The sequence below is a fragment of the Callospermophilus lateralis genome, chromosome 2 (assembly GCF_048772815.1).
Source record: "Callospermophilus lateralis isolate mCalLat2 chromosome 2, mCalLat2.hap1, whole genome shotgun sequence".
Taxonomy (NCBI): domain Eukaryota; kingdom Metazoa; phylum Chordata; class Mammalia; order Rodentia; family Sciuridae; genus Callospermophilus; species Callospermophilus lateralis.
In genome coordinates, this window is record NC_135306.1 from 1,861,968 (window position 1) to 1,889,958 (window position 27,991).

General features: G+C 55.9%; 1 protein-coding gene across 1 annotated transcript; it reads left to right on the forward strand.

The window, feature by feature from the left end:
* Qsox2 (quiescin sulfhydryl oxidase 2) lies at positions 1-27,955 on the forward strand. Its single transcript, XM_076845099.2, has 12 exons — positions 1-361; positions 9,560-9,660; positions 11,406-11,454; positions 12,048-12,153; positions 12,368-12,458; positions 14,528-14,673; positions 16,213-16,347; positions 16,499-16,628; positions 18,328-18,450; positions 19,594-19,744; positions 23,098-23,286; positions 25,253-27,955. Exons 1-12 carry the CDS (start codon positions 40-42, stop codon positions 25,798-25,800), a joined length of 2,091 nt encoding a protein of 696 aa, XP_076701214.2. The 5' UTR covers positions 1-39; the 3' UTR covers positions 25,801-27,955.
* Positions 27,956-27,991: the final 36 nt, after the last annotated feature.

Below are 27,991 nucleotides of genomic sequence, written 5' to 3' on the forward strand. Positions count from 1 at the left end.
GCCAAGGTGAAAGGTCGTCGCGACGGTGGCACTCCCAACATGGCGGCGGCCGGGGCGGCGGCGGCGGCGGTGTCGCCGCACAGCCCCGGAGCCCGAGCGCGGCGCCCGCCCCCGTCTCGGGTCGCGCGGCTGCCGCGGCTGCTGGTACTGCTGGCGGCGGCGGCGACGGGGCCGGGGGCGGGCGGCGCGGCGCGGCTGTACCGCGCGGGCGAGGACGCTGTGTGGGTGCTGGACAGCGGCAGCGTGCGCGGGGCCACGGCCAACAGCTCGGCCGCGTGGCTAGTGCAGTTCTACTCCTCGTGGTGCGGCCACTGCATCGGCTACGCGCCCACCTGGCGGGCGCTGGCCGGGGACGTGCGAGGTGAGGGTCCCGCGCGCCGGGCGCGCTTTCCGGCCCGCCGCCCGGGCCTTCGCGGAGCGAGCCAGCCGCGGCCGCCAGCCCGCCGGCGCCGGGAAGCAGAAGCGCCCTTCCCGGCCCCGCGGAGTCTCCTGCCTCGCGCAACACCTGCCTTCTGCCCGCGAGAGCTTCACTGCCCCCCACCGTCTCTCTTGCTGTTTCCTGACCCACAGCCCCAGCCCCAGCAACTCCGTTTCAGAACTTAGCACCCCTGTTTTGAGGACACCCCCTTTCCAGACCTGTAGCCACCCTTTCCCTGTAAATCTTCGCCATCCTCTTCCTCGTTCGGATGGCTGATCAAGTGGTGGGTTTCAGAGTAAGCCCACAACTTAGAAACCCCGATCCTCTGGGGAGTGCTTTGTAAATGCAAAAGTCTTACCAGGTGTCTCCTTGGTGGGTTCCTTGTTCACAGCTTTTGAGAAATCACTCATTCACCAAATTCCTGGTACTATTACCGGACTTTACTGTTCAGCACTTTCTTGCTGCTAATCGCTACTCACTCCTGAAGTTGTCCTCCTGCTTTAGATGGCAGGGTTGTGATGTAGAGGACATTTGCAGCCCTCTTGAGCAGGCCCGCCGCGTTGTAAATAAAGTGGAATTTAAATGGTTTGGCAGTAGTGTTCCTCGCCAGCAAGGCTGAGGTTTCGAGGGACCAGCTTGCTACTGTTGTGCTAACCCCTAATTACAGATTTCACTGGGCAAGAGCTATGACAAATTGTTACTCTTCCTTCCTGCACATTTCTTTTTGGGTCTTATATCAATCCCTACTTTATTTTTCTCATATAAATGAGATTTATAGAGTCTTTTTCAAGTATGCAGTTGTAAATGTCTTTAGAACTTGTTCTCTTATTTCACTGTTGAAGTTTTTTGATTCTTATGGATTTGTTCTCTTGGACTCAAGTTTTCCATAAGTCCCTAGGCAGACCTGAGACCAGAGACTGGAAAGAAAACAGAAAACTAGTGGGTTCCTTTTTTCTTTAACTTTATTTTTTGGGGAAACAAGCCATTCGATAATGTGGAGGATTTTTTAATTCTTGAGGTTTTTTTGGTGTGTGTGGTGCTGGGGATTGAACCCAGGGCTTGTGTGTGTGCGAGGCAAGTACTCTACCAACTGAGCTATGTCCCCAGCCCTCAGTTCTTGTTTTTATTCAGTAGCAGAAACAGATATGTAAATGAAAATGCAGGTAGCCTTAGCAAAACTTCTGTCACCTTTTTTTTAAATAACTTTTTCAGCTTAGTATCTGAAATGTAAAAGTTTTAAGCCAAATTCAAATATTGCAAGCTGTTGTTTAGCAGAATCAGCATGTATGGAGCCCTGAAAATTGTCCTTGCAATTTGGGAGGAAGGCTTCTTCCGAAAGTGAGACAGTAAAATCCATACCTGATAGTGTAATTAACTAAACGAGGTCTGGCTGTCAGTCAGGTCAGGGCAGGAAGAGGGGACCTGACTTGAGATGTGGCTGAAAGCAAAAGACAGCTGTGGCCTGACTGCAGGCAAGAGCATGGGGGCGGGGGGTGCAGAAGCAAAGGAAGAAAAGGGCCAAACTGGCAGCAAGGCTGCCCAAGACAGGGACAGAGCCCTTAGCACTGAGCAGTGTCCCACTCAGGGTCCCTGGGACTTTTTCTAGGTCTGTGGTCCCCAAAGCAATCAACTGGGGATTTGGTAGAATGCATGTTGTCAGACCCACCCAGCATCCTGTGAGCACCAGCCGGAGAGCTGGAGGATCACTGTTCCAAGAGGTATTGACCCTGCAGGACCCCTGCAAGAATGGGCTTGTGGCCAGAGGTGGTTGTGTGCTCTCCCTTGTGGTGTCTTCCACATGAGGACCTCTGCCTTTGTGCCTGAATGCATTGGACACTCTTGGGAGCACGCCTCACTGCCTTTGCTGAGAAGGGCAGCCACGCTCTGCTTGGCGAGCAGTTTAGCTTAGGAGAGGGTGCCCATTGCCCACGGTATCACGGTGCCCTGTCTGTGCTTCTGATCAGTCACCTGTGAACAGGGCCATCTGGCTAGTCCTCTTGGGCATGCAGACCTGTGTTGGGCTCCCTTCAAACAGCATCCACCTGGCTTCCCCCAGCATCCCTGGCAGCAGGTTGCCACAGGCAGGGAACCCAAGCTAGAAGAGGGACTGTACCTACCTGCCTCTTCCCCCTCACCCCTAGCTGGACAGGCAGGATGGGAAGGTGGTGGTCCATGGGGGTGAAGCCTCTCCCAGCCCTCCACTCAGTTTAGGAGCATCTTCATTTCCTCAAAAGAATTAGGTTGAGCTTCATGGCTTTTCACTGGCTTTTTCAAGTTTCGGAAATAATTGTTTTTCCTGAGACAGTGGCTTAACAGACAAAAGGTCTACTGTTTTGTGGAGCTAAAGGTTATTCTAGTATTTATATGGACCTGGTTTAGGCCTGTTGCTTCTAAGTACTTTGCAAAATAAAACCCACTCTGTTCCTGAAAATCGTTTAGCCGTCATGGTTATCTTGGTCCATGATGCAAGCGGACACACCTGCACTTGGTGTGCCTCTAGAAATGGAGGAGGACAGGTGTGTGCCCTAGAGGCAGCAGATGTGGCCTTGGGGTCTGTGCCTGTCTCCTTATTTGGGAAAGCAGAGACCTGGGGTAACAGGGCAGATCTGTTGTTGGCCCTAGAATTCTCAGTGAGGAATTTGGAGGGGAAATGAGACACTTCCAGAACCATCTTCTGAGAGAGTACTGATGCTCTCATGTCGAAGGTGACGGTACCCGAGGATGAGTGAGACTGAGTCACTGTGGTCATATGGCTGAGAACAGACTGGGACCTGGTCCCTGTGCGGGTGTCTCCAGAGCCCTGTCAGCTTACTTCCTGTGATCCTGTAGAAGGGGGTGGGGATTGTGAGTGGAAGGCACAGGCTTTGTCACCTGGGGGTGGAGGAGAGGGTGCTCTGCTACTGTGGCCGCCAAGTGGCAGCCATGGCCTGTCTGCCTTTCCCAGGGTGCCCCTCCCTCCCGCTGGACCTGATTTTCTTGTCTCCCTGACCAGGATGGAGGCTTTTAGAGATGAATTAGACTACTGGGTGTTTCCCAGAAGGTCATTATCTGTCCCTGGAAAAAGGTAGAGAAGGACCTGGGAGGTAGAGGTGCAGGTGGCAGCTGGGGTGGAGGAGTAGGTACCTCCGAGGCTGTGGGGTGCACCTGGACTCCGGAGGAGCAGGAGAGGGTAGAGAGAAGAGTGAAGCCAGGTTCTGGAGTGGCCCTCTCCTGTAGGCCCAGAACCTGCTGAGCACAGCCCCCAGTCAGAGCTGTGTGGCTGTTTTACAGTTAACCAGTGTAAGGTGCCTGCCAGGCCTCAGGAGGCCCTCCCTGAATTGCTGTGGTGGTGTGCTGTGGCCAGCTGCTCACATGTCATTCATCACATGAGGATGGTCCACCAAGTGCTTCCAAGAGACTGTCACCACTGTGTAAAGCTGTGTTCAGTGGGGTGGCCCAGCCACAAACATTGCAGGGCCTGTGTGGCATGGAGGGTGGGGGTGCTTCCATGGTAAGCAGGCATTGTTAACATCACCCTTAGGCACTCTTGAATGCTGAGGGCCATATCCAGTTTTGTTCTAAGAAAATGTCCAACTCTTGGGGATGAAGAGATCTTGGAGGGCTAGGGGGTATAGCTCAGTCAAGTGTGTGACCTGGAGTGCCACAGGACCTGAGTTCGGTCCCCAGAACCCAAATAAGGAGAGCATGGAGACCAGGCCACCCTCAACCTGAGATGGAGTAGTGCACCTGGCTGTGTTCCCACACCAGCCCGTGGCAGCTGGTTGGTGCCTTGTGCTGGTCTCTATTGGTGGCCTTAATCTCTGCCCAGGCTTTATGACTTGAACTTGAGCTTATCCAAGACCTGTGCTCCGTTGGAAGGGGACCTGCACCCAGTAAGAGTGTTCTCCATGTCTGAAACGTGGGCTTGGAGACCGTGACGGTGCCCTGACTGGTCAGGTGTGGGAGGAAGCCATAGTAGAGCTCAGTGCTTCAGACACAGCCCACCAGTCACAGTCGTTTAGACCTTGGAGGCTAATTAGTCTTTACTGTGATCATTTTCTAGAACTAATTGGTGCTTAACCATAAGTTGGACTTATATAGATTTTTTCATTATAACAAGACAAGGAATGGCAAAGGCTTAATCCTGTTTGGTTCAGTAATAGAGCCAATAAGCAAGTTTGAACTGGGTTTTAGTCAGCTGTACATAGAAGCCACTTTTTTCACAAGTATTTTTCAGCCGAGAGTACTAACAGCCATTCTCGCCAGCGGGCTGGGCCGAGAAGCCATTGCTGCTTTGGGTCCCTCTTCCCTTTGAAAGCCTTAGATGCTGCCTGGGGAGGACAGCCTCCCTGTGCTTCCCAGCTGGTGCCCTTTAACCCCAGTGTTTAGGGGGGTGGTCCCCTGCGTCCAGTGAAAGCAGGCAATTTGCATTCAGCTTCAGAGGTCCCCTCCTTTGTGTGTCCTCTTGACAGGTGGGAGCAGCAGAGAGGGGAGTGCATTGAAGGAGGCGCTACCCTGAGGCAGGACCTTTTCAGTAGCCTGTGTTCTGTGGGTGGAATAGGCGTGGGATCTTTTGTATCACTGTGAATACTGTCCATCTGCCAGGGCTTCCCAGTGACTGCTGGTGCCTCCTCAGTGCCACAGTGTAACTGTGTGTAACTGAAATTCTTCCCGTCTGCTGCGTTACCAGCCCACCGGTTTTCAAAGATAGACAAAGGCCTCCTGAGGGCCCTGCCCCTTCAGCAGGACAGCCCTCGTTTGGGTGGGAGGCAGTGTCTGGAGTGGCTCCACAGGTGACTTGTTGAGTCAGGAATCTCAAGCTGCCAGAGCAGGTGGGGCTCCTGCAGTGGTGCAGCTGGACCATCCTCATGGCCAGTGCATCTGCGGGCGGTGACATGGGCCCTGTGTGAGTCCCTTGCCTACCTGAGTGTGCGCTGGTGTTCCTGCAGTGGGCGTGCAGGGTAGCAGGGACAAAGCAGGGGGCTGCTGTTCTTTAGAGGGAGCAGCAAGTACTGTGCAGAAACAAAGTGACAAGGTAGCTGCAGGAATAAGCTGGCAGTGAGGGGCAGGGGGCCCTGGTGCCCGGGCTGGAGAGGCACACGGACTCCTGACCTCCTTTGCAGAGATGCAGACGGCCTCTGTGCAGTGGGAAAGGACTCCACGGGGCCCACAGGGCCTGGGCGCTCTCCTCCCCACGCCCTCTCTCCCAGCAGCCCTCAGAGCGCCTCCATGGAGAGGGTCAGGAGTCAGTGGAGAATGCCTCTGATGGGGGCGCTCTCTGCATTTGTGAGAAATGGCTTTTAAGGCTTTGGAAATCGCACCATGATGCTGTCATGGGAAGGGTTTAGAGAAGGGAGTTCTTCACTCCTGAAACCACTTGCCATGGACGGCTTTTGACCCGGTGGCACTGCAGCTTTGACTGTCCTCGCCACTGTGATGACAGCAGTGCGCTGGTCAAACTGTCACCTCTTTAGGTATCACTTGGCTATCTTCCTCCTGCCTTGCTGGTCTCTCACCTAAAATGTCCTCCTCCTGTCTTTGGGATTCTGGTTGTCACTGGTAGGGCCACAGTTTCCCCAGCAGTACTGGTCGGCTGCAGGAGCTGACTAAGAGTGTGCTGTCCCGCCCTGTGCTGTTGGCCACCGCTCTCCATCTTTGTGTGCTGGCCCTGGGCCAGCACTTGTGTGGCAGAACTTACCGGCCTTCCTGCAAGCCAGCATGCGTCTCTTAACCTGTCCCATCCCAGGCTCCTTGGCAAGTAGATCTTACTTGATGTCACCATTTTACAGAGGAGCAGCTAAGGCACAGAGACTCTCAGAACCCAGTAAGTGGCAGGCCAGAAGGGGAAACTGAACAGTCTGCCTCTGGGGCAGGGGGTTGACCCGTCGGGTGGTGTCTGCAGAGTCGTGGGCCTGCAGTGCAGAGACTGGGCCAGGCCACACAGTAGGGACTGAGCTAGTGTGCAACCAGAAGGGACTCCTGGGGTGAGTGGCATCTCAGTGGGAGCCCAGCACAGGGGTGGTACAGGGTCCAGGCAGAGGCCCTGGGGACTGAGGATGTGGCATGATGAGACAGGAAGACTTGCCGTATGACCATAGGTGGAGGCTATGGTGGAGCTATAGTGCTCTCAGGCCCACGGGAAGCCATGGGGTTAGGTCAAGGCCCCCTGGTCTCCATCTGCTGCTGCCCTTTCACACGCAGGAGCCTGGGAAGCACAGCACACTCCTGAGCAGGTATGCTTGCTGTGCGTGGGCTCCACCTGCTCTTCCTTCACTTGTTGCCTTGTGTGGGCCAAGCATCTCCCCCATCCTGCCAGGGTGGTACGCCCTTGGCACTGGACCACCTCCATGGAGAGGGTTGGGAAAGCAGTGTTGATGGGCGGCACTGCCTGCACCTGTCTGCCTATGCTTCCTGGGTTGGAAGGTGCAGGGTGGGCAGGCCCAGGGCCACGTTTCCAACGGCAAGAGAGCTGGGTCTGAAGCTCCCTGTCTCTTTCCTGGGTGTATGGTGTCATGGAGCTCAGTGTCCCCATCTACCAAGTTGGGCCCCTGACATTCCTATCGCAGTCTTGAAGGGGTGCTGCAGTGGACAGTGGGATGTGATTGCTGAGCATGGTGGGGCTGGGGAGGTTGCTCTTGTGTTTTGGGCGGTGACCTCCAGTGGACGAGATGTATGAGGACACAGGAAGGGTCACAGGAATATGCTCTGATCAGGCTTGAGCACAAGTGTTGGGGTGCACGGAGCCTCTGTTTCTCGTGGACTTGGCTCTTGGCGCCAGGGGTTCAGGGATTCTGCACTCTGGCTGTCAGGAATTGAGTGAGGCGGAGCCCGGCCACACTTGGCTGGCTGGCCTGAGGGCCGTGAGAGCCAGCCGTGCCTGGCTGTGGCTTGGGCCGTGCAGCTCTGCCCACAGTGCTGGGTAAGCGGCCTGTGCCTTGGGGGCCTGTGCTGAGCCGCCCTCTGTTGGCGACTCCAGGAAGGTAGAGCCACGTGGAGCACAGTATAGGTGGCCAGCAGCTCTGGCACACAGCACACATGTCCACAAGTGCCCAGGTCAGTAGGTGTTTTTAATGTTTGATTTATGAGTGACATGTGTTTTGAGAAAATATAGACCCAAAACCTACCAAGATGTGCGCGTCCTGGGAGGTGCCCCTCCCTCCCTGCTTCCGGGCGGGCTCAAGTGTTTCTCACAGGAGTCTGTCATTAGGCCCTGGGTCCTTCATTCTCTTGTGCTTTGCGGTGGGAAGGCGCTTCAGTACCGCGGGTGGAGTGTGTCGTGGAAAGTTCCCAGTGAGAAGAGTGAGTGCCAGGTGCAGGCTGCAGAGCCAAGGTGGCCACCTTCACGTGCTCTGCCATCTGCTCCTCTGCTGCACTAGCTGGATGGGGTTATTTACTGTCCTTCCTCAGGTCTGTGCAAGGTGAGGCTCCAGGGAGATGTGAGCTGCAATCAGGAGTTGCTGGGGTTCTCCAAGCATCATAATGGCCTTGGGACATGACTTGTTTCTGTAGCCAACACAGCAGGAAGGTGTCTGGTCACCGTTTATGAAAAACATAACTGTGCTATTTATTTTTAGTCAAAGAGGGAAAAGGTACGTGTTGTAAGTAGGTGTGATGTCTCATCTCCATGGGTGTTGGGGTGACTGCTGATGGCAGTCCCCTCCCACCCAGGCGTTCAGCATTGCCTCTGAAGCAGAGCAGAGCTGGTCCTCAGAGAAGATTGTGATGTGACATTGGCAGACAACAGGAATGGCCAGAACAGGCCTCCATCCAGAAATTATGTGGCTTCCGGCAGCAGGTGGCACGAGGCTCCTTAGACTTGTCCACCTGCAGAGCCCTGGGTTTTCCTGCAGAGGCTACTCGCTGAGCACCAGTACCAAATCCCAGGTCTGGACAGGAGCCCCACAGGGCCAGGCACCATGAAATGTGTGTGAGTCCATCCACCCAGAGAAAAGGCACCAGTCTATCAAAAAGGCCCCCATCAGAGAGTGCCAGGAGCCCTCATCCTGATGCTGGTGTTGGCAGGGAGGCCAGGCACTTCCCTGGGTCACCATAGGCAGCTTTCTCTATAGATGTGTCCTGGCACCCGTCCCCACCCCCGGGTGAGAGGAGTGGGACAGGAGGCCTCCCTTCGTGACTGTGGCCCTAATGAATCGGTGTACTTTGGTCATGGTCAGTAAGAAGGGAGAAGGCCAGGATCACTTGTCCCCATGCCAGGTGACAGGGTCAGGGGCACAATCAGCAAGATCAGAGAGTGGGAAGGCACAGGGCAGAGGTGGGGGTCTTCCGCCAGTGGGTGTGGGTGCCGTGATGTACATGTGGCCTGCCGGGACTGGAGGCAGCCTCCTTTACATCCCCATCAAGCCGACTTTGGGCGCAGAGGAGGCAACAGGGAAATGCTCATCCTGGCTGGGCCTGGGATGGTGTAAGGAATGCGTGCTTGCAGCATGTGCCAGGGTGTGGGCAGCGTTCCCTGTGGAGAAAGAGCCTCCACTTCAGAGATGCGCCTGGGGAGGTGTGATGCGGAAACCTCACGCTCTGGGTGGTTCTAAAAGTGGGTGGCGACCGGTGAAGCCAGAGTTGCATGAGCTGGTGATTGTTGATACTGAGATGAGGGACATGTGGGAGTTTGTTATATTTTTATCTTATTATTTGTGTGTTGGAAATTTTCCATAATTAATAAAACTTTAAAGATAGAGAAAGGTATTTGGAGCAGCTCCATTTCCCTGCCCAGGACAGCAGAGGCACGCAGGGGTGTGGGAAGCCTCTGTGGTGGCTCAGTGCTTCCCTTAGCGCAGCACCTGCTCTGTGCATGTGCCTTGGCCGGCCCCACCCCCCTTCACATGCAGCGCTTGCCTGTCCCTCTGTTCCCTGCACATCCATGTCAGGGTTCCACTGAACTAGGACACCTCCACGTGGGAAGTCACGGAGTGACTTGCCAGTTCGGCAAGAATGTCTTCTCCCTCTGTCGTCAGGGAAGAAGCGCCTCCTCCCCAGGTGGGTGCAGGAGGGGCTGCCTTGGTGACATGGAGGCAGGCTTTGGACTGGTTTGTCATGGCAGCTGACTCCCAGCTGTCATGCCCTCTGGGGTGGGGACGCTGGGGCTGCAGGGGGTGGCGAGCACAGGGCACCTGCCCTGCTGAGGGTCACACTCCTGCTTTTCAGATTGGGCTGCTGCCATCCGAGTGGCCGTGCTGGACTGCGCTGAGGAGAAGAACCAGGAGGTGTGCCGCACCTACGACGTCCACTTCTACCCCACCTTCCGGGTAAGCCCAGGGTGCCTGCGGGCTGCGTCCGGCCCGCCCTGTTCGCGGGCTTCTCTTCAGGGAAATGGCTGCTTCTCACTTCTGGTCTGCAGCGATCTGGCTTGCTTCCTGAGACTCGGCAGTGGGGTCTCAGAGGCCTGCCGCTGGGCTGGGATGCCCCTGCCCACACACACAGAGGCCCTCTGCAGGCTGCACGGCCAGTGCTGCCCACCTGTGTGTGTGTGTACTGTGGTCCTCGTGTCTCCTCCTCAGGGTATGGCAGCACCCACAGGGACACTGGCACCTTGCCCCCAGCTGTAGTCAGCCCTTGAAGGATGTTTGTCCCCGTGTTTTCCACCAGGGGGCAGATAGGTCACTGCGGCCTGTTGAAAGACCAGGCAGGGTCCATGAATGCATGGGTGTGTGGCCATGTGCGTGCACACAAATGCCATGCGGCACAATCACATGAACGTCCCTAAAAGTTGTGGCGTCTGTGGGGATGATTTCTGGGAGCCCCTGGTGCCAGTCCCTGGAGCCCAGAAATCCTGGCTGCTCTGTGTGGGGTGCTGTCTGAGTGCCCTCACCTGCCTGCTTGCTGCCTGGCTCCGGCCACTCTGTTATCGGCCAGCGTTGTGCTGTATATCCTGCTTGGTTTCCAGGCCCAGGGACCACTGTGTCCTGTGCTGCTTGTCCTGTTGCTTTGTTGTCCCAGTCTGATGGCATCAAGATCTATTCCACTTGGTTTTTTCTCGTAACCTCATACACAGGTGATGTGGTGTTGCCTGTAGACGTCTGCCTGCCCGCCTGCCTGCCTCAGGACAGGGTTGAACCTGGAGCTCTGCCACTGAGCCCACCCAGCCCTCTTTATCTGAGGCAGGCCTTGCTGAGCAGCCTGGGCTGGCCCTTCCTCCCGAGTTGTGGGACTGGCCCGTGGTGCTGGGTGTCGCCGTGGTTTGCTGGACCTGATCACCTGTGACTGTGTGGCGCTGGCCCTTGTGGCTGGATCTGCAGACTTTGCTGCTTCGAGCAGCACTGCTGTGACGAGGTCCCAGGGTGGGTCTGGGGGGCATCGCAGGGCTGGGGGATCGGGGGTGTGCACAGCAGACCCCGCAGAGCCAGCCCTTCCCTCACACCTTCACGCTTGCCCACAAACGGCACACAGGGAAACCACTGGTTAGTCTCTCTTCCCTGGGGCCCCTGTGTGTCCTTGTCTGTGAGGAGGCTGCTTGTGCCATTGCATTGCCCTTTCCCTGGTGATTACGGACGGAGGTCCTTTCATGTTCTCCACGCTGACCTTCCCGTCGTAGCACCGGGGTATCTGAACCTAGAGTGGACCTCGTCTAGTTACTGCTTACTGTGTCTTTGATGAAGAAAGTTCCTGAAGCAGAGTCCTTTTCCTCTACTCAGATCCTGACTGACACTTTCCCTCTACGTCCTCTGTGGATACAGCCCCAGTCAGACATCTTAGGTGCCAGGAGTTGGGGGTGCTGCCCTTTATGACTCTGCCATGTGGCTTTGACTTGCTTCCAGACCTCTGGGGCAGAATGTGAATGATGGGATTCTGATGGTCCTTACTGTAGCCTGCTCACAAACGTGGCAGGGAGCGCTAGCACCTGCAGGGCCAGGTGGACACGTGTCCTCAGGCAGTTCGACTTCCCAGAGGACTTGGCCGGGACCTCTGAGGGCACTGGTCACTTTGTTGTGTGTTAACATGAGCATGGACCCCCGCGAGGCTGTTTCTTATTTGTTGTGTGTTTTTCCTCTAGTATTTTAAAGCATTCACAAAGGCGTTTACAACTGGAGAAAATTTTAAAGGTAAGGACACAGCACTGTATTCTTATCTCAGCCCGATGCCAGGCCTGTTGGTCTCAGGGGTGTATGCCGACGGTGGGTTTTCACCAGCGCTGCCTGTCCTTCCACTGAGGGGTCGGACCTTAGTTATTGCAGTGACAGAATTTAATTTCGGCTTTGTCTTTCTTGGAAAAGTTTTTTCAAGTCCATTTTTCATTGAGAGGGTTTGGAGAAATGCACAGTGGACATGTGTGTGGCTACTGGGTTCCCAGGGGAGCCTGGCCGGGGGTGTGCTTGAGTCACCCTTGTGGGGACCTGGCGACACCGGCACTCCCTGGGTGCAGAGGCGGCCTTGCCATGTCCACTGTGTGGGTGGGATCCAGGGGCCTGCCTTCCTCTCAGTGCCTGTTGTGAGATTCATCTGTTGTCACACGTCCATGAAGCTGTTCACACTCACTCACGGGCCCCATGGTTCACCTGTGTATGAATCCACCCCTGCCTAAACCACACCTGGCAGTGTGCATCAGTGCACCCACCAGGGTTACCTGGTATGGGGCCAGCGCTTGGTGGGGCAGATTTGCACAGATGTGGCCATGATCAAGATGTGCTTCTGGCAGGACCCGACAGAGAGCTGCGGACAGTCAGACAGACGATGATCGACTTTCTGCAGAACCACACAGAAGGCACCTGGCCTCCAGCCTGTCCACCTCTGGACCCTCTTCAGTGAGTAGCTCTATTAAAAGGGGGCACATGGGGCTTGGGGTGTCACTAGTGGCAGGGCACGTGCTTAGCAAGTGGGAGGCCCTGTGCTGGATCCCCACCGTTTGCACAGTGAGTCAGTCACGGTCATGTGCATGTCACTGTGTGGAAGCAACGCGTACTGGCAGCTTCCTGCGGCTAGGAGTGCTAAAAACCTGTGTTTTTTTCTCCCCGAAAGGCCCAGTGACGTCCTCTCCCTTTTCGACAGCCGTGGTGGCCATTACGTAGCTGTGGTGTTTGAGAGCAGTGACTCCTACATTGGACGAGAGGTACTGTGCCTGTGGGTGCTGCAGGCCTGCTCTGTGTGGGCCCTGGTTGGGTTCATGGGTCGTGGGTCAAGTGCTCATAGTTGTGGAGTCCTGGTTGGACTTCAGCTGAGTGACCAGTCTGTCGAGAAGAATGCTGGAATGAAGGGTTGCCCAGAGGGGCGTCTGGTGCCTCCTTCTTGAGGCCCTTCTCTTTTGCATCAGCCAATGTCTTCTTTGAGGAGTTCTGCACTCCCTACATTTTTGCCACATCCAGGATTCTTTTTTTTTTTTTTGTGGTGCTGGGGATTGAACCCAGGGTCTTGTGCATGCTAGGCAAGCACTCTACCAACTGAGCTCTATCCCCAGCTCACATCCAGGATTCTTTTTTTTTTTTTTTTTTTTTTTAAATTTTTTCTTTTAAAGAGAGAGAGAGAAGAGAGATAAATTTTTTTTTTTTTTGATATTTATTTTTTAGTTTTCGACGGACACAACATCTTTGTTTGTATGTGATGCTGAGGATCGAACCTCGGCTGCATGCATGCCAGGCGAGCACACTACCGCTTGAGCCACATCCCCAGCCCTCCAGGATTCTTTTTTTTTTTTTTTAATTAATTTTTATTGTTGGTTGTTTAAAACATTACATAGTTCTCGATATATCATATTTCACACTTTGATTCAAGTGGGATATGAACTCCCATTCCTCCAGGATTCTTAAAAACGTGTTTATCTCAGGAAATCTTATCATACTCAAATGTCACTTGTTTGGTTCCCAAGTCTTCACTTTGGCCAAATGTTCCTAAAACCAACAGGACTAGGCTGAGGGTCCCTTGGAGATGAGAGGGGATCCTGGCTACTGTGGTGCTCAGCACTGATACCAGGCTCCTCCTCCCTGCACTTGGCAGGCGACTCCAGCGGTCATCTGGGTAGCTCTAGGAGGCATAGGAATCAGCTTTGCCCCTGTTGGGCCCTCTGAGATGCAGGGGCCGGGAGGCTACAGAGAGAGGTGTTGCCACCGTCTGTGTGGGTGCCCTCCTGGTGCTTGACCAGCCCTCCCTCCAAGTTGGCTGGTGGTATCCTGCCACCTTCTCCATAGTTGGCAGAGCTCGTGGTGGGGATGAGGAACCACCAGAGCCGTGTTCTGTTGGCTCGTCTGCTGGTTCCCAGGGCCTCCTTGCTCACCACGCTCTCAGGCAGTGCCTCACGCCACCCGACTCACACACACAGAAAGAGTGTCTGTGTGGCACACACTGTTCCCACCTTATCATCTTCAGGCTCAGCGGGCTCTGCCCACCAGGGAGGGGTGCCCACAGCACAGGCAGACGGGTGACTGCAGTTCCCCGAGTGAGGCTGCAGACGGTGCAGGGCACTTAGGGCACGCTCAGCTCACATATGGCCCCCACTGCTCCCAGAAGAGGCCGGTTTTGTCGACATCTAAGAGGAGTACAGCAGGCTCTGTGTGCCTGTGCAGGGGTTCTCTGGGCTCCGAGCTGCCACTCCTGTGGCCATGGTCTCTATCCCACCAAGACCTGCTGTTGCGGGCGGAGCTGGACCCACACAGGTTGTTCGTGGAAGGGTGGTCCAGAGCCTGCAGGCCTGTGGCTGGGCTGGAGGGAGTGTTGTTCCTGAGGGCCCTATTGCCCAGATAGGAGTGGGGACATGAGGCACCCACTCAATTAACGTGCGCTTTGTGGAAGACACACTGGTTCCAAAGGGTAAAGTAGAAGTTTAGTAGTGAATGTCATCTTTGATTCTTCTGGATAGTTGCAAAATGGGATTGTAGCCTGCCCGTGGTCATTGTCCCATTGACTTGCTTAAGATGTGATGGTAATCGAGGTGTAAATGTGTCCTTGCTCCTGGGGGCGATGAGTGCAGATGTGCCCCAGGTGACTCTCTGGTGCTGTGGTGACTGGTGACAGCTGCCTGTCATATCTGCCTAGCTGTGTGCCCATTGCATGGTGCAGGTGGGTGGCACCCCAGCAGGGCCTCTGCTCTTGGGTCAAGGGTCATTTGTGGTGGGTGGTCTACGCTTTGGGAGCTTTTCTGAGAGAACTGCTATCCTCTGTGACAAGTGTGGTCTTGTCATCACACAGGTGATCTTAGACTTGATTCCGTATGAAAACATCGTGGTGAACAGAGCACTGGATGGGGACACAGCCTTCCTGGAGACCCTTGGCATTTCCTCCGTCCCTTCCTGTTACTTGATCTACCCAAATGGGTCTCGTGGATTAGTTAACGTGTAAGTGCTGTTGGTGTAAGGCGTGTCTGTGGTATTCAGTGGGACCCAGGGAAGCTTATACCTTGCTGGACGGAGCTTGCAGGTCCACAGGACAGGGAGACCCGGTGACAAAGTCCTAGAGCCCTGGGTCTGGCGGTGCCTCCCGGGGTTTATTCTCACCCAGCTCCAGACTCCGGGGGTTTCATCCTCTGGGATGTTTCCTTGGGTTTCTAAGCAAACCCCAAGCCAAGCAAATGCCCACTGCCCCACTTTTACACTGCTCCTGGCTCTAGACTGGTCTGGCTGTGGCTGTGAGCACAGGTGCCCCCCTCTGCAGAGTGAGCCATGTGGGTGACTGCGGGTTCCATCTCCTCAAGGAAGGCACCAGAGGCTCTGGTGGACCTGCTCTGAGTGTCGGTGTGCCTGGTGCCCCAGAGACAGGGTTGAGTGAAGTCAACTACCAGAGTGAAGCAGCAGCTGGACAGAGGTTCGGGAGGCTGCGGGAGGAAGCCTAGGCCGCCCTGTGGTACACGGGTCCCCTGCCCTGGGGACCATCAACAGCCACTAGCCTGGAGGCCCCTGGGGCCAGGGGTGCCCCAGCCTGTGCTGAGATGGCCCCGTCTATCCAATAGTTTCTGGTTGGTCACCATGTCCAGGCACCTCTGATTGCCAAGGACATGACAGAAGCAGCCCACGTTCCCTGCCCCCATGGGCTTTGTCTTACATCTTCAAAGGTCAGCAGGCAGGAGGGCCCTGCCCAGAAGCCCCACATATACCTTGGGCATATGTCTGTCCTCAAACAAAGAAGATAATTTAGAACTCGGAAGTCTTCCCATTTGTCCAGACGGGCTCCAAGCCCCTGGGAAGCCCAGCCATGTCAGAGACTCCATGGCAGACCTGCTCCCACAACGGCTGCTGGTCCTGGGGACAGATATTTGTGTGGCTTCATGTCACATGTAGAGCCTCTTATCACAGAATCACATTGGCACTTGTACAAATAGTGCTCCTGCTTTCCTTTTGGAAACTCTAAGCCGCTCTGCCTGCCCCTGATGAATCCTGAGCTGCGGAGGATGTGCCGGGCGGCTTCCACCATATGCCAGAAGTGTGCTCGCCACACCGTGCAGTGGCTGGCCCCGCAGAGCTCAGGGGCTGATGACCCCTTGGGCCTGGCTCCAGATGCCCGCCAGTTGGCAGATTGTGGGCATGTCGGTGAGACCCAGGCGCATCTGAAATGAATCGGGATAAAGCTGATCTTGGCAGATGCTCAAAGCAGCTTTACGAGCATCTTAAGGTCCCACTGAGCATGATGAGCCCTCGTCCTCCTGCAGCTGCACCTTGGCGGTGGTCTGCGCACCGCCTCTCGTCTCCTCTCAGGTGGGAGGGCAGCCTGAGGGCCCCTGAGGCTCTGCCCACTGCTCCTGGTCCCCAGCCCCAGTGAGTGTCCAGGGTTGACAGTGGGGTAGGGGAGGCCGGAGAGCACAGCCCTCAACCCCAGGTGGACAGGCCAGGGAGGCAGCGCCTGGCCCAGTGTCCTCACCTCTCCCCTCTCCTTCCTCACAGCGCAAAGCCTCTCCGGTCGTTTTTCTCCTCTTATTTGAAGTCATTGCCGGATGTGAGGAAAAAATCACTTTTCTTGCCTGAAAAACCAAACAAAGCAGAGAATTCAGAGGTGGTGGTTTGGAGAGAGTTCGACAGGCAAGTGTTCCTGCCAAAGCCATGGGTGGGCTGGTGGGGAAGGCTACTTGGATGCCTCCCCACTGCTGGCCCCACAGGAAGCCTTCGGGGCTCAGGGTGGGGTCAAGGAAAGGAGGGACGGCAGAGGACCTGACTCTGTGCTCCATTCCAGGGCGAAGCTGTACATGGCGGACCTGGAGTCGTGCCTGCACTACCTGCTCAGGGTAGAGCTGGCTGCCCACAGGTCGCTGGCTGGCGCCCAGCTGAAGACACTCAGGGACTTCGTGACTGTCGTCTCCAAGGTGCGGGCATCAGGCTCTGCAGCAGGTGGTGCTGAGGGCTCTCGTCTGTTGGCCTGGGGTCAGCTGCCTCCCACCTTCCTCTCCATAGCCCAGCCTGCCCTTCCGCTCCTAGTCGCCCTTCATGTGCCCGGTGCAGGCCCTGGGACGCCATCCAGGCTTGGGGGGAGTGGGGGTATGAGCCTGTCTGAAAGGTTGAGCTCTGGCTTCCTGGAGATGGGACAGCGGGGGCCGTGGAGCCCCCTCAGCCCTGACTAGACTGGGGCTCCCTGGGCTCTGGAGCAGGCGGTGGAGAGGGTGTGAGGGAGAAACAGCAGGTGGGCTGTGTGGTTGCAGACAAAGAGTCTTCTCCTAGGCCAGGCTCTGGGAGGTGCCTGTGTACCGTGCTTGAGCCATCCCTGCCTGACATAGGGTCTGAAACCCCTGCGGGGTCACCAGGGAGATGAGAGCCCTGCCTGGTGGAGCTGGGTCTGCTGGGCAAGGTTCAGTCTGCAAGGGCCCGTCCGGGAGGGGGCTGGGAGGCCACACTGTCTGGAGTTCAGAGGAGGGGACTCGTCTCCAGGTGTGGGGTGGTGGCTGAGCCAGGCTGTGTGGCAAGGTGGGGTGGGGGTGCTGAGGCAGGAGCGCACTGCATGGCCAGACCCACATCCAAGCCGGATGTCCACATCCAAGTTCTTTTATTTTTATTTTTAATTCTAGTCAGTTATCCATGACAGCAGAAGGCATTTCAGTTCATCTTACACCAACGGAGCACAACTTTTCGTTTCTCTGGTCGTACAGGATGCAGTCGCCCCACGTGTGCAATCATACATGCACCTAGGGAGATGATGTCCATCTCATTCCACCATCTTCCCTACCCCACGCCCCCTCCTTGTCCAGAGCTCCTCGTCTCCCCACATGCACTCCATCCTGGATCAGCCCCCCTTACCAGAGAGGACATTCTGCCTTTGGTGTTTTGGGCTTGATTTACCTCGCTTGGCATTCTCTTCTCCACCTCCACCGTTGACCAGCAGATGCCATGATCTGTTCTCTTTTCATGCCAAGTCCTATTCTGTTGTGTATATAGAGCTCAGTTTCTTATCTGTTCATCGACTGAAGGGCCTCTAGGTTGGCTCCACAGTTTACAGTTGTTCTTTATCAAAGGAGTACAGTACACCAGGTTAGCTCAGTGCTTCTCTAGGCTCCAGTGACAGCTCAGCGTCACCCACCGGGACAGGTCGTTGTTCCCAGACACCTTGTCAAGGCAGTCGGGCAGACACAGCAGGAAGGGGCTTGTGGGGTCAGGCTACAGTTAGAGGAACCTTCAGCAGGGCCAGCAAGCCCTTGACAATTTGGTAATGAGTCACACTGTCACCATGGTCTGTCATCATGAATTGGCACCTGGTGTGAGCCAGCATGGGGGCCAGGTGGGTGACGTCCATAGGACAGGCTGGGTAGGGAACTGGTGGGACATCTCTGTCCCACAGACTCCCACCCCTGCCCCTTCTGCCCAGGACCTCTAGTTTCTCACAAACTCCTCATTCCAGTTTAGCCCTCAAATAGATGGAGCTGTTTCCCTGGAGAGCTACGCAGGGCAGACTGTCAGGCGGAGCTGGGTCCTGTCCTGCAGGCTGCACCACCTGCATCCCAGACCTGGCCCCGGAAGCACTTGGGGCTGGGCAGCACTCTTCCCACAGGCTCTTATGGGTCCTTTCTTGCTCAGCTGTTCCCCGGCCGACCACCTGTCAGGAAGCTGCTGGAGATGCTTCAGGAATGGCTGGCCAGCCTTCCCCTGGATAGGATTCCCTACAGTGCCATCCTTGACCTGGTCAACAACGAGATGCGGGTGAGTCCAGACCCCTGCCAGGGCTCAGGGTACCCCGGGCACTGCAGTTGTCCTGCTCACCAGCACACTTCCTCCTTCCTGCCCAGGGCTTGGGACCCAGAGCCTGCCACTGGGGGGAGGAGAACCACATCGGCCTGTGGGTGGTCCCCTGAGACCTTGCTGTCCACAGTGTCAGGTCCCTGTTTCCGTGACAACTGCATGTCTCCTGTGTGGTGCTGGCAAGTCACAGTTGTCACTTTAAGGACCCTTCATCACAAGTGCACTGTGACATCCTGTGGAGATGACAACAGTGTGGCACAGGGCTTGTTTTTCTTTTGTTTGTTTCAACTTCAGTAAACTCCTGTAAATTCTACACCTACAGCCAGGCATCGGCGAGGGGGCAGCCCACTGGCCTCCAGGCCAGGTGCCTACAGGTGTGGCCTTCCCTCTGCAAGCCTGAGCAGCGGCTCCTGGCCCCAGAGGTTCAAGGGCAGGAAGTCACCCAGCCCCTCTGTCCTCACCTCCCTGACATCAGCCAGCCCTGGCCTTGTGCTGTGTGCACTCCTGCTGCGGGTGTTGGCCCCTGCCATGTGCCCCCACCACATCACTCACTTGAGAATGAGTGCTGTGCTTCTGCGTCTGTCCTTCTCCAATCTTTGGGTGCAACAGTGTCCTCCAGAATGGAACTGGGAGCTCTGGTTGCCCCCTGGCTGAGTGCAGGGCCTGCGCCGCCACAGCCAGTGCCACGTGCCTGTGAGCCGTGCTGCACGTTAAGCCACCATTGGCTCTGGAAGGCGAGATGCCTTGCCCTTTTGGCTGCTGGTAGATGTTAGTGGGTTTTACTCGCAGCGTCTTCGTCACAGCTGACCCTAACTGAAGAGGAAACGTGGCGTCTTCTGTTTGACGCTGCTGACTTATCAAGGGAGAGGACACTCCCTCTGTCCTATGACAAAAAGGAAAAGGCCTCCTCCCACATCTTAAAAGACCCTTTAGTAGGTAGGCATTCGGCCCTCAGGGTCATGGTGTGTGAAGTTCAAGTACTGAGTGAGACCATAGCGCAGACATTTGCAGGGAGGACAGCCAACCGGTGCCGCCCTTGTGGACCGGCTTCAGCAGCTGTGGCAACAGTTGTCTCCCATTCTTTACATAATTTTTCTTCCCCAGATTTCTGGAATCTTCCTTACCAACCATGTGAAGTGGGTAGGATGTCAAGGAAGCCGCCCAGAGTTGAGGGGCTACCCGTGTTCGCTCTGGAAGCTGTTCCACACTCTGACTGTGCAGGCTTCTACCCATCCAGAAGCACTGGTGGGCACAGGTAAACCGCCCCCTGGGCTGCGGTGGTGGCTGGTTGGTGGCCTGATGCATCAACCGTGCTGTGCACTGGGGAAGCCAGAAGCATCAGGGTTAGTTTAGCTACCTGTGAGGCAGCTCATCATCTGGGTGCCCAGGGCCCACACAGAGGAGGCAGGTATGACTTTTTCTCAGAATGCACACGTGACGGCACCCACCCGTGAGCCTGAGTCCCCTCATGAACTTACAAGTCCATGGCAGACCTGCAGGGAAGAAATGGGAGGCAGAGCCTACTGGCCAGGGGTTTCTTTCTTGTTTTTTGGTAGTGCTGGGGATTGAACCCAGGGCCTTGTGCTTGTGTGGCAAGCACTTTACCAACTGAACTACATCCCCAGCCCCCTGGCCAGGGATTTCTCTGCAGTATGTGCTCAGAAAAACACTGGAAGGTCAGCAAAACCTTTTGGAGGGGCATATTAGTTATTAATTTGGGGGTCCTAACAAATTGCCCCCAAATTTAGCAACTTAAACCAGCCTCCCTTTATCGTTTCAGTTTCAAGGGGTCAGGAACCTGGGTGTGACTTAACCTGGGTCCTCTGCTTGAGGCTTCTGAGGCCCCACTGGGGAGAGACCGCTCACTGCCTCTCGGGCACCTCCTTGCCATGCTCCCCGGGCTCTTGCCACTGCCTACAAGCTCTGTTCCCTGTCCTACCCCATGGGCCAACCCACCACAGCCTCTGGTTCTGAGGGAGCCTTGGGAGAGGCAGCATGTCTCTGGTAACACTTCTTCTTTTCTACCATCTTCTGGTCATTGCAAGTGAGTTGGTGGGTCACCTACTCCCTGGAGAGTGTTCTGTGAGGCCCCAGATTGCAGGCAGCAGGCACCAGAGGCTACCTGCTGCGAGGTTAAAAACTGTAGGAAGGGGCTGGGGCTGGGGCTCAGCAATAGCACACTTGCCTGGCTTGTGTAAGGCCTGGGTTTGATTCATAGCACCACATATAAATAAATAAGATAAAGGTCTATCAACAACTAAAAACAAAACAAAAACCATAGGAAGTTGAGTTTGATAGTCCAGTTGTTACAAACTGCTAGCTCAACCCTGCCATGAACCCCCCTGGTGGGACGCGCCTGGACGCAGGACTCCCCTGTGCTAGGCCACTGTGTTTGCTTTCCCGTGAGCCTGATGCAGTCGTGGGGTGGCTGCCCTTCTCGGCTGCCTTTCCAGGCCACTGACGCTCACTCTAAGCCCAGTGGTGGCTGGACTTGGGGCCCTGCCTAGTGCCCAGTGCTGAGCTGTGGAACACCTTGCCTCTGTTTGCTCAAAGTGTGGTGGGTCTGCAGCTTGGTCTGGGCTCGACTGGGCAGTTCTTCTGTCAGTGAGGAGGGTCTCACCCCTGTAGCTATGGTCATCTGGGGGCAGCTGGAATCCAAGAGGCCTTGGAGTGGCTGTACTCCTGCAGGCCAGCTCCGGCCCCCTCCAGGTTGCATCCTGGCCAGGAAGGCCCAGAGCTGGGCCAGGAGCACCACTGGTGCAGCCAGACTGAGGGCTGGGAGCAGCGTCTGCCTGTTCCTAGGAGCAAGAGCCAGGCCACATTATCAGGACCATGTCCAGGAACGAGGCACCACCAGGCCGTCTGGATGCACCCATGCTGCCCTCCCCAGAGACACCGTGCAGTACTGCTGCCGGGGTGTGGTCTTACCTGCACATTCCTTCAGGGACCAGAAAGTAGGAGTGTGTTTCTGGGGAACCTCAGGAGCCACCCAGATGTTGGAATCAGAGCGGTGTGCTGTGTGACTTGAGGCCCTTCACACCCAGGCTGCACCCCTGGGTGGGGCGTTCTGGTGAGGGAAGGGGGCTCTGGCCAGCACCCGTCCTCCCACTGTCACACCAGAGCACTGTGGAGTGTGACGGCCAGGGCACATGCCCTCGGGTGCTGGGGCACAAAGCTGACGCCTGAGGGGTGGGCTGTAGAGGCAGTAGCACAGCCATAGCCGCTCTCCTGCCTGAGCTCAAGTGTCTCCCAGGAGGAGCTCTCCGCAGAGGGAATTGGGTCAGACGAGGCGTGGGATTAAGTCTTGGAGGTTTTCTTCCCTTATTGCACGTTTAAACCCATCCACTAAAGCGCCAGCCGAGCGCTCTAATCCTCCCCAGGTAGAGGTTTATGGTTCTTGTCCACTTTAAAGATTAGGGTCCTTGAACGTGCAGCCGTCTGCAGGGAGAGGAGGGGGATTACCCTGATGTGAGGCAGATGTCTGGAGAGCTCCCGACAGGGAGTGGGGGCCAGACGGGCCAGGTCACAGGGCACTGCCTGGATGCCATGAGCATGCCCAGAGCCATCGGGCGTCGGCAGCGTGCTGAATTCTGCCTTCTCAGAGTGAAACAAACAAGGGTTTTGGTCTGAGTCCCTGACTGCAAAGGCCTAGACCCAGGAGTCTGCAGTCCTCGACAGGTGAACACCTAGGTCAGGCTTATGGACAGTTGTCCTCCACAGGGACTGCAGACGCCATGAGGGCCTGCTGTGGTGGAGAGGGACTCCTTCCCCCAAGCACATCTTTTTGGTGATCGTTTTGCCATGTGGCTTTTGATGCTGACGTGCGTGCGGCCAGCTTTAATCCTGTTCCCTTATTTGCACATTCGTCTGAGCGGAGCTGCTGGCCCCTCCGACCCCACTCCTGGGCTTCCGGTTGCTCCCTTCTGCCCCCGGGCTGGGGCTGCCTGTAGAGGTGTTTGTTGCTCCTTCTCAGTGTCCCCACTGAGCTGTACCTGGGTACTGGGCTGTTTCCCTGTGGAACCACCGCTCCGCTGGGAGGCTCAGCCTTTTTGAAGAGCGTGGGCCTCACCAATCTGCCTGCCCGTGACCACCACTTCTCAGGAAGGTCGTCCTCAGCAGGGCGAGTCCTGAGGCTCTGTGCTCCTGGGTGGGTGTCTGCCGATGTGGTAGGGCACCCAGTACCGCAGGGGGCGGGCTCAAGGAGGGAGGCTAGCAGGCAAGGGGGCCTGTGCCACCCATCGCTCTCTGGGTCCTGAGGCCAAGGGCAGAGGCAGCTGACAGCCTGGTTGTGGGGTGTCAGCACATCCTTCTGAAGGGCTGTGGCACTTGTGGCACTGAGTACTCGTGGTTGGTCCCCCTTGCTGCCAGCACACAACTCAGGTCTCCATGCCAATGAGGTGTCCCCTTTGAGGTGTGGGCACCATCGTCCTCATGCCCTTGCGGGGCCTTGGGCACCTTTTGGGACACCAGGGTATCTGGGGAAGTTGTGGCCCCTAGTTTGTGTCCTTAGTCTCTGTGAGGACTCACAGCTGGCCTGCATTGCCTCAGACACGAGGCTGAGCAGTGACCTGTGGGCCTGGGGCACCAGTGGCTCTTGTTCCCTTGTAGGTTTTGAAGATGACCCCCAGGCCGTGCTGCAGACCCTGAGGAGGTACATTCAGACCTTCTTTGGGTGCAAGGAATGTGGCGAACATTTTGAGGCAATGGCTAAAGAGTCCATGGATTCCGTGAAAACGCTGGACCAAGCTGTGCTCTGGCTCTGGAGCCGGCACAACGCAGTCAACAGCCGCCTGGCCGGTGGGTGTCCCTGGCCCTGGGACAGCTCTGTGGGCCTGGTTGGGCGGGCAGCATGGGTGAGGCATATGTCGGGGACAGCCAGGTCTGCAAGCCTCCAGGTCCCAAGCTGACTAGCTTGTCCTCTTGTTCTGGGGTACATGGTCCTCATGAAGGTGGACAGAGACTGATATGGCTCTCTCTCTTCCGTCACACCCTTCTCCAAGTAATTTTGACACTAGAAAATTAAGGATGTGATTAATTTTTATAAGGAATTTTAGTATCTTTAAAATCTGTTCTCAGACTGTAAGCCAAACCTCTCGGAGTAGTTTTATTTAAACTAAATAGGGCACAAGCAATTTCTCAGAGTTAAGTAATTCAGACTTCCAAAATCAATGGCAGATTAGAATTAGGCTTAAAAATAATTCCACTGAAAAATGAATTTAATAGAGATGAATAGAAAATGCTGCTGAACTGTTGGTGCTCACTTAATCCACTGTGTCATAAAAACATGTTACAACTGGAGCACTAAAGAAAATTGGTTCTTCTTTGCACTGAGGGCTGCGGGCGCCTTTGCGTCCCTGGGATTTGCTCCCTCCCTGTCAGCTGTGCCTTGAGGTAAGCTTTGAAGGCCACAGGGGCTCTCTCCACACCCAGCGCCTCTTGGGCCTCTCCCTCCTCCCCATAGAGGTCTCTGGTCATCTGGGCGCTCAGCTCTGAGGCATCTGGAGCAAGATGCCAATTGGGGCTGCCCTGTCCAGGAGCCCTGCTGTCAGCCTGTTCCCATCAGCCTGCTGCGGTGGGGGTCCCTTGGCCTATGTGGTGGGGCCACTCCTGAGGTTGCATGCATTGCTCCCTGTCCCCCTTCCAGCCTGAGAGGCCCTCAGGGGTCTGGCCTAGTCTCCTGTCCAGCATCAGCTCTGACTCTGCAGCACTTGGTGTATCTCTGCGCATGACCACCCTCAAGTCCCACTAGGTGGCCTCTCCTGGGATGTGCAGGCTAGCCTTTGCCTTGTCCTCTCCTGGCTCTGTGTCCAGCACATGGCACACAGCAAGTAGGATAGGTGTCATCAGCACCACGGAGGCTTGTCTGGGAGCTTTGTTGGTTCTGCAGGGGAGCTGGGCTGGACCCTGCAACCAGGTTAGCATATTACCAGGGGAATCCTAGCTCACATCTGAGTGCAGGGCATCCCTGATCTCAGGTCACACAGGCAGGTGTTGCTGAGTCCCCTGCTGGCAGGAGCCTCCCTGTGGCCCTTTGTCAGGCCTTCCATTAGAGGAATGAAGAAGGGAGAAATCCCAGGGGAGGGCAGGAGTCAGGCCTGAAGCAAGGCTGCTGGGAGAGGGTGGAGAGCCTTTCTGAGGGCAGCTGAGCAGCCACGTCCACACTCAGAAGGAAGTGCTCAGGCAAGTGTGCAAAGCTGTATGTGGACGTCCGTGGCAGAGGTGCTTGCGTGGCTGTTCACTGGGAAGTGTGATGGAATGAACAGTGGGGCTGTGGCAGGAGACCCTGCGTGGGGGTGGGGTAGGTTTGTGTTCAGGAGCAGGAAGCCAGTTGCAGCTGAGCAGCACCACAGTAGAGGAGGATGCTGTGCGGCGTCCTGCCATGTATAGAAAAGGGGTCTCCCAGGACCTGTTTCTCAAAGGACCACGAGGTGGGCAGTACCCCTGGCAGCCGGAGTGGGCGGTGTTCCGTGGGGTGTTGGGCCTCTTGGGCCTCCTGGAAGGTAGGAGGTGGGGCCTTTGGGTCCTTCTGGCAGAGCAGAGCTGGTGGATTGCCTCAGGGCTTGGTCATGTAATGGCAGGTGGGCCAGGTGTGCGGGGTTCTTCCTTGGTGTGCAGGTGTGGGGCCCACCAGAGGGAACAAGAGCTGCTGCCTGCCTAGGAGGACCGAAGGGGCAGCAGAGCCCTGTGGCCTGCCACCTGCACAGGCCCAGCATCCCAAGGCCAAGGCCTGTCTGCAGTGATTCTCCCCTTCCTTTTCTCCTAGGCCACCTGAGTGAGGATCCCAAGTTTCCGAAGGTCCCATGGCCTACCCCAGACCTCTGCCCAGCCTGCCACGAGGAAATTAAGGGCCTGGACAGCTGGAACGAGGGCCAGGTGCTGGTGTTCCTGAAGCAGTACTATAGCAGCAGCAACCTCGTAGACATGTACTCTGCAGATCAGGGAGAGTCCAGTGAGGGAAGAGCCCTGGGCAGGGGCGAGGTGGAGGGCCAAGCACTGACTCCCCCAGAGAAGTTCCGCAGAGACCAACATGCCGAGAGTCTTCGTCCGCCTGGCATGCTGGGCCCCAGAGCTGACCTTCCCCAGGATGTGCAGCACAGGCTGGACCTGAGGCTCCAGAGTCCCCGTGGGCCTGGGGCCCTCAAGGAGGCTGAGGCCGCCGCACCCTTTCTTGGGGTTGGCTTCTCCAGCCTGGACATGAGCCTCTGCGTGCTGCTGTATGTGGCCTCCTCTCTGTTCCTGATGGTGATGTACTTCTTCTTCAGAGTGAGGTCCAAGCGATGGAAAGTCCGGCTTCACCACCCAGCTGTGTAGAGTGCTCCCGAGGCAGTGCTGGCAGCACACGGGAAGCCCTTGGAAGCCCTGCCCCTGTGCCACCTGCAGCTTTCTTGTTTATGATCAGGGGCTCAAGACCTGGGTCCCCTCACAGGCCTGTGGAGACTGGGTGGTCTTGTGGGCGTGCTCACGTCTGAACCCTGTCCATGCCTCCCGCAGCCCTTGTTGCAGGAAGACTCGGTGACCTCATTGAGGTCAAGGAACAAGAGGAGCAGCCCCAGCTGTCCTGTGTCCCGCAGTGATCGCAGGCGACAGCTCTACAGGGCCTTGCTTCTGTGTTGGCAGAAGCCTCTCTGGAGGAGCCTTCCCCACACAGTGTACCCTGCAGCCCTCAGAGTAGATGTGGTGCTCCAGTGATGTGGGATCTCCTTTTTGGCCACCTGATTGTCCCCACTTAAGCAAAAGAACAGTTGTGTGGGAGCTCAGGGAACTCAGGAGCAGAGAAGGAAGGGTCTGGTCAGTCCTGTGCCCTGCAGGGTGATCCGTTCAGATGTGGAGACTCAAGGAACCCGGCCAGGGGAGAGCTGTATCTCAGAAATGACTCAGGGTCCTGAGGAGTAAGCCTGGGGCTTGGGAGGGACAGGGTGGTGGCAGTGCCTTTTGTTGGTTGGCTTTTCTGATGATAAAGAGATGTAAGTGAGGGTCATCCCAATCTGGCTGTCCTGGGGGAGCTCTGGGCCCAGTGGTGGGTTTGAAGACTAGGTCTACAGGAGGGGTATGGAGGACCAGTCTGCTCTTGGGGACATGGTCTTCGGATGACCTCTGTAGGAGCCCTTTGTCTACTCTGGTCCTTTTCCAGCCCCACATGAGGCACCACAGAGGCCAGGGACAGGCCCAGTGAGGAAGGCAGAGGCCCCTGGCCATGGGCCCTGTAGGACAGGCCTCCCTGACCTGAAGCTGTGGACAAGGTTCTTAGGGGCACTGGTCTCCCAGGCCTCAGGAATGATTTTTTTTTTAACCATTTAGCAATTTAAACACATTATTAAACCCAAAATACTTAGTGGTGAATCAGCCTCTGAAGACTTAAAGGGAGCAAACTGATACATGCTTTGGGACATTCATGGAGAGTCCCTGGCCATTGGTTTGTCCCATGAACTTTCATTGGATATGGTGGACTCATGCTCTGGTGTGCCCATCTCTGTGCACGTGCATGACCCCGATGCCTGTAAATACCTTTTCTACTTTGCTGTTTTGTATTTGATGCTCAAGTGTGTCCTGAAGACATTTGGTCACGTGGATGTCGTTTAAGACCCTGTGACCTTGCTGTCAGTGCTGCCACTTAAGGGAAATGGACAGCTGCCTCCCTGGGCTGTGGCTAGTCCAGCCCTGTAGTGCTGGGATGACCAGAGGATGGGAAGGGGCACTGGTCTCCCAGGCCTCAGGAATGATTTTTTTTTTTTTTTTTAACCATTTAGCAATTTAAACACATTATTAAACCCAAAATACTTAGTGATTTCCTGAGGCCAGCAGGACCGCGGGGGTGGGCTGTTGGCAGCTTCCATCTCCTGCTCCACTCCTCTGCTGTGAGGTTTCTTCATGATGCTTTTTAGCCCCTAGAATCCTCTGCTTTAAAAAGCCGGGAGCTTGCCTCCACGGCTGGTGTGTACCTGGTTATTGAAGACGTCATATCTCTTTGTTTGAAAACCAGGCAGGTCTACCCACAGCTCCAGCGTGGGGTGCGAGGCATCTCCCCGGGAACCGGGAACATCGAGTGTGCGCTGCTCATCTGGCCTTGGCAGAGCTGCTTTAGGCAGGGCTTGTTTCCAGCTTCCCTCCTATTACAGGGCAAGGTCACCAATGTCTGGGGACACGCTGGTCACTGAGGCGCCCCGCAGGGTGTCCTGGAGATGGGAAAGAACAGCCCCACCCCTGGGTGCCAGCTCTGAGGGTGCCACAAGGTGTGAGGTGGTTTTATAAAGTTTAAGTATTTTAAGAGGTATTGAGACTAATGAATATAACAGTTCAGTAATTTAAATGTTTATTTATTTTTAATTTTGGAAAGATTTTGTTTAAAAAGGAGCCATTTGACATGGAAATGTCAGTGAAATTTCTTTCCTGCAAGGGAAGTGGACATTTTGTATTTAAGTAAAAATTATAATGTGCACATTTTAAGAATAAAGATGACATTTGAGAAGCCGTGACAGTTCTTTTGAAATGTGAGATTCTGGAA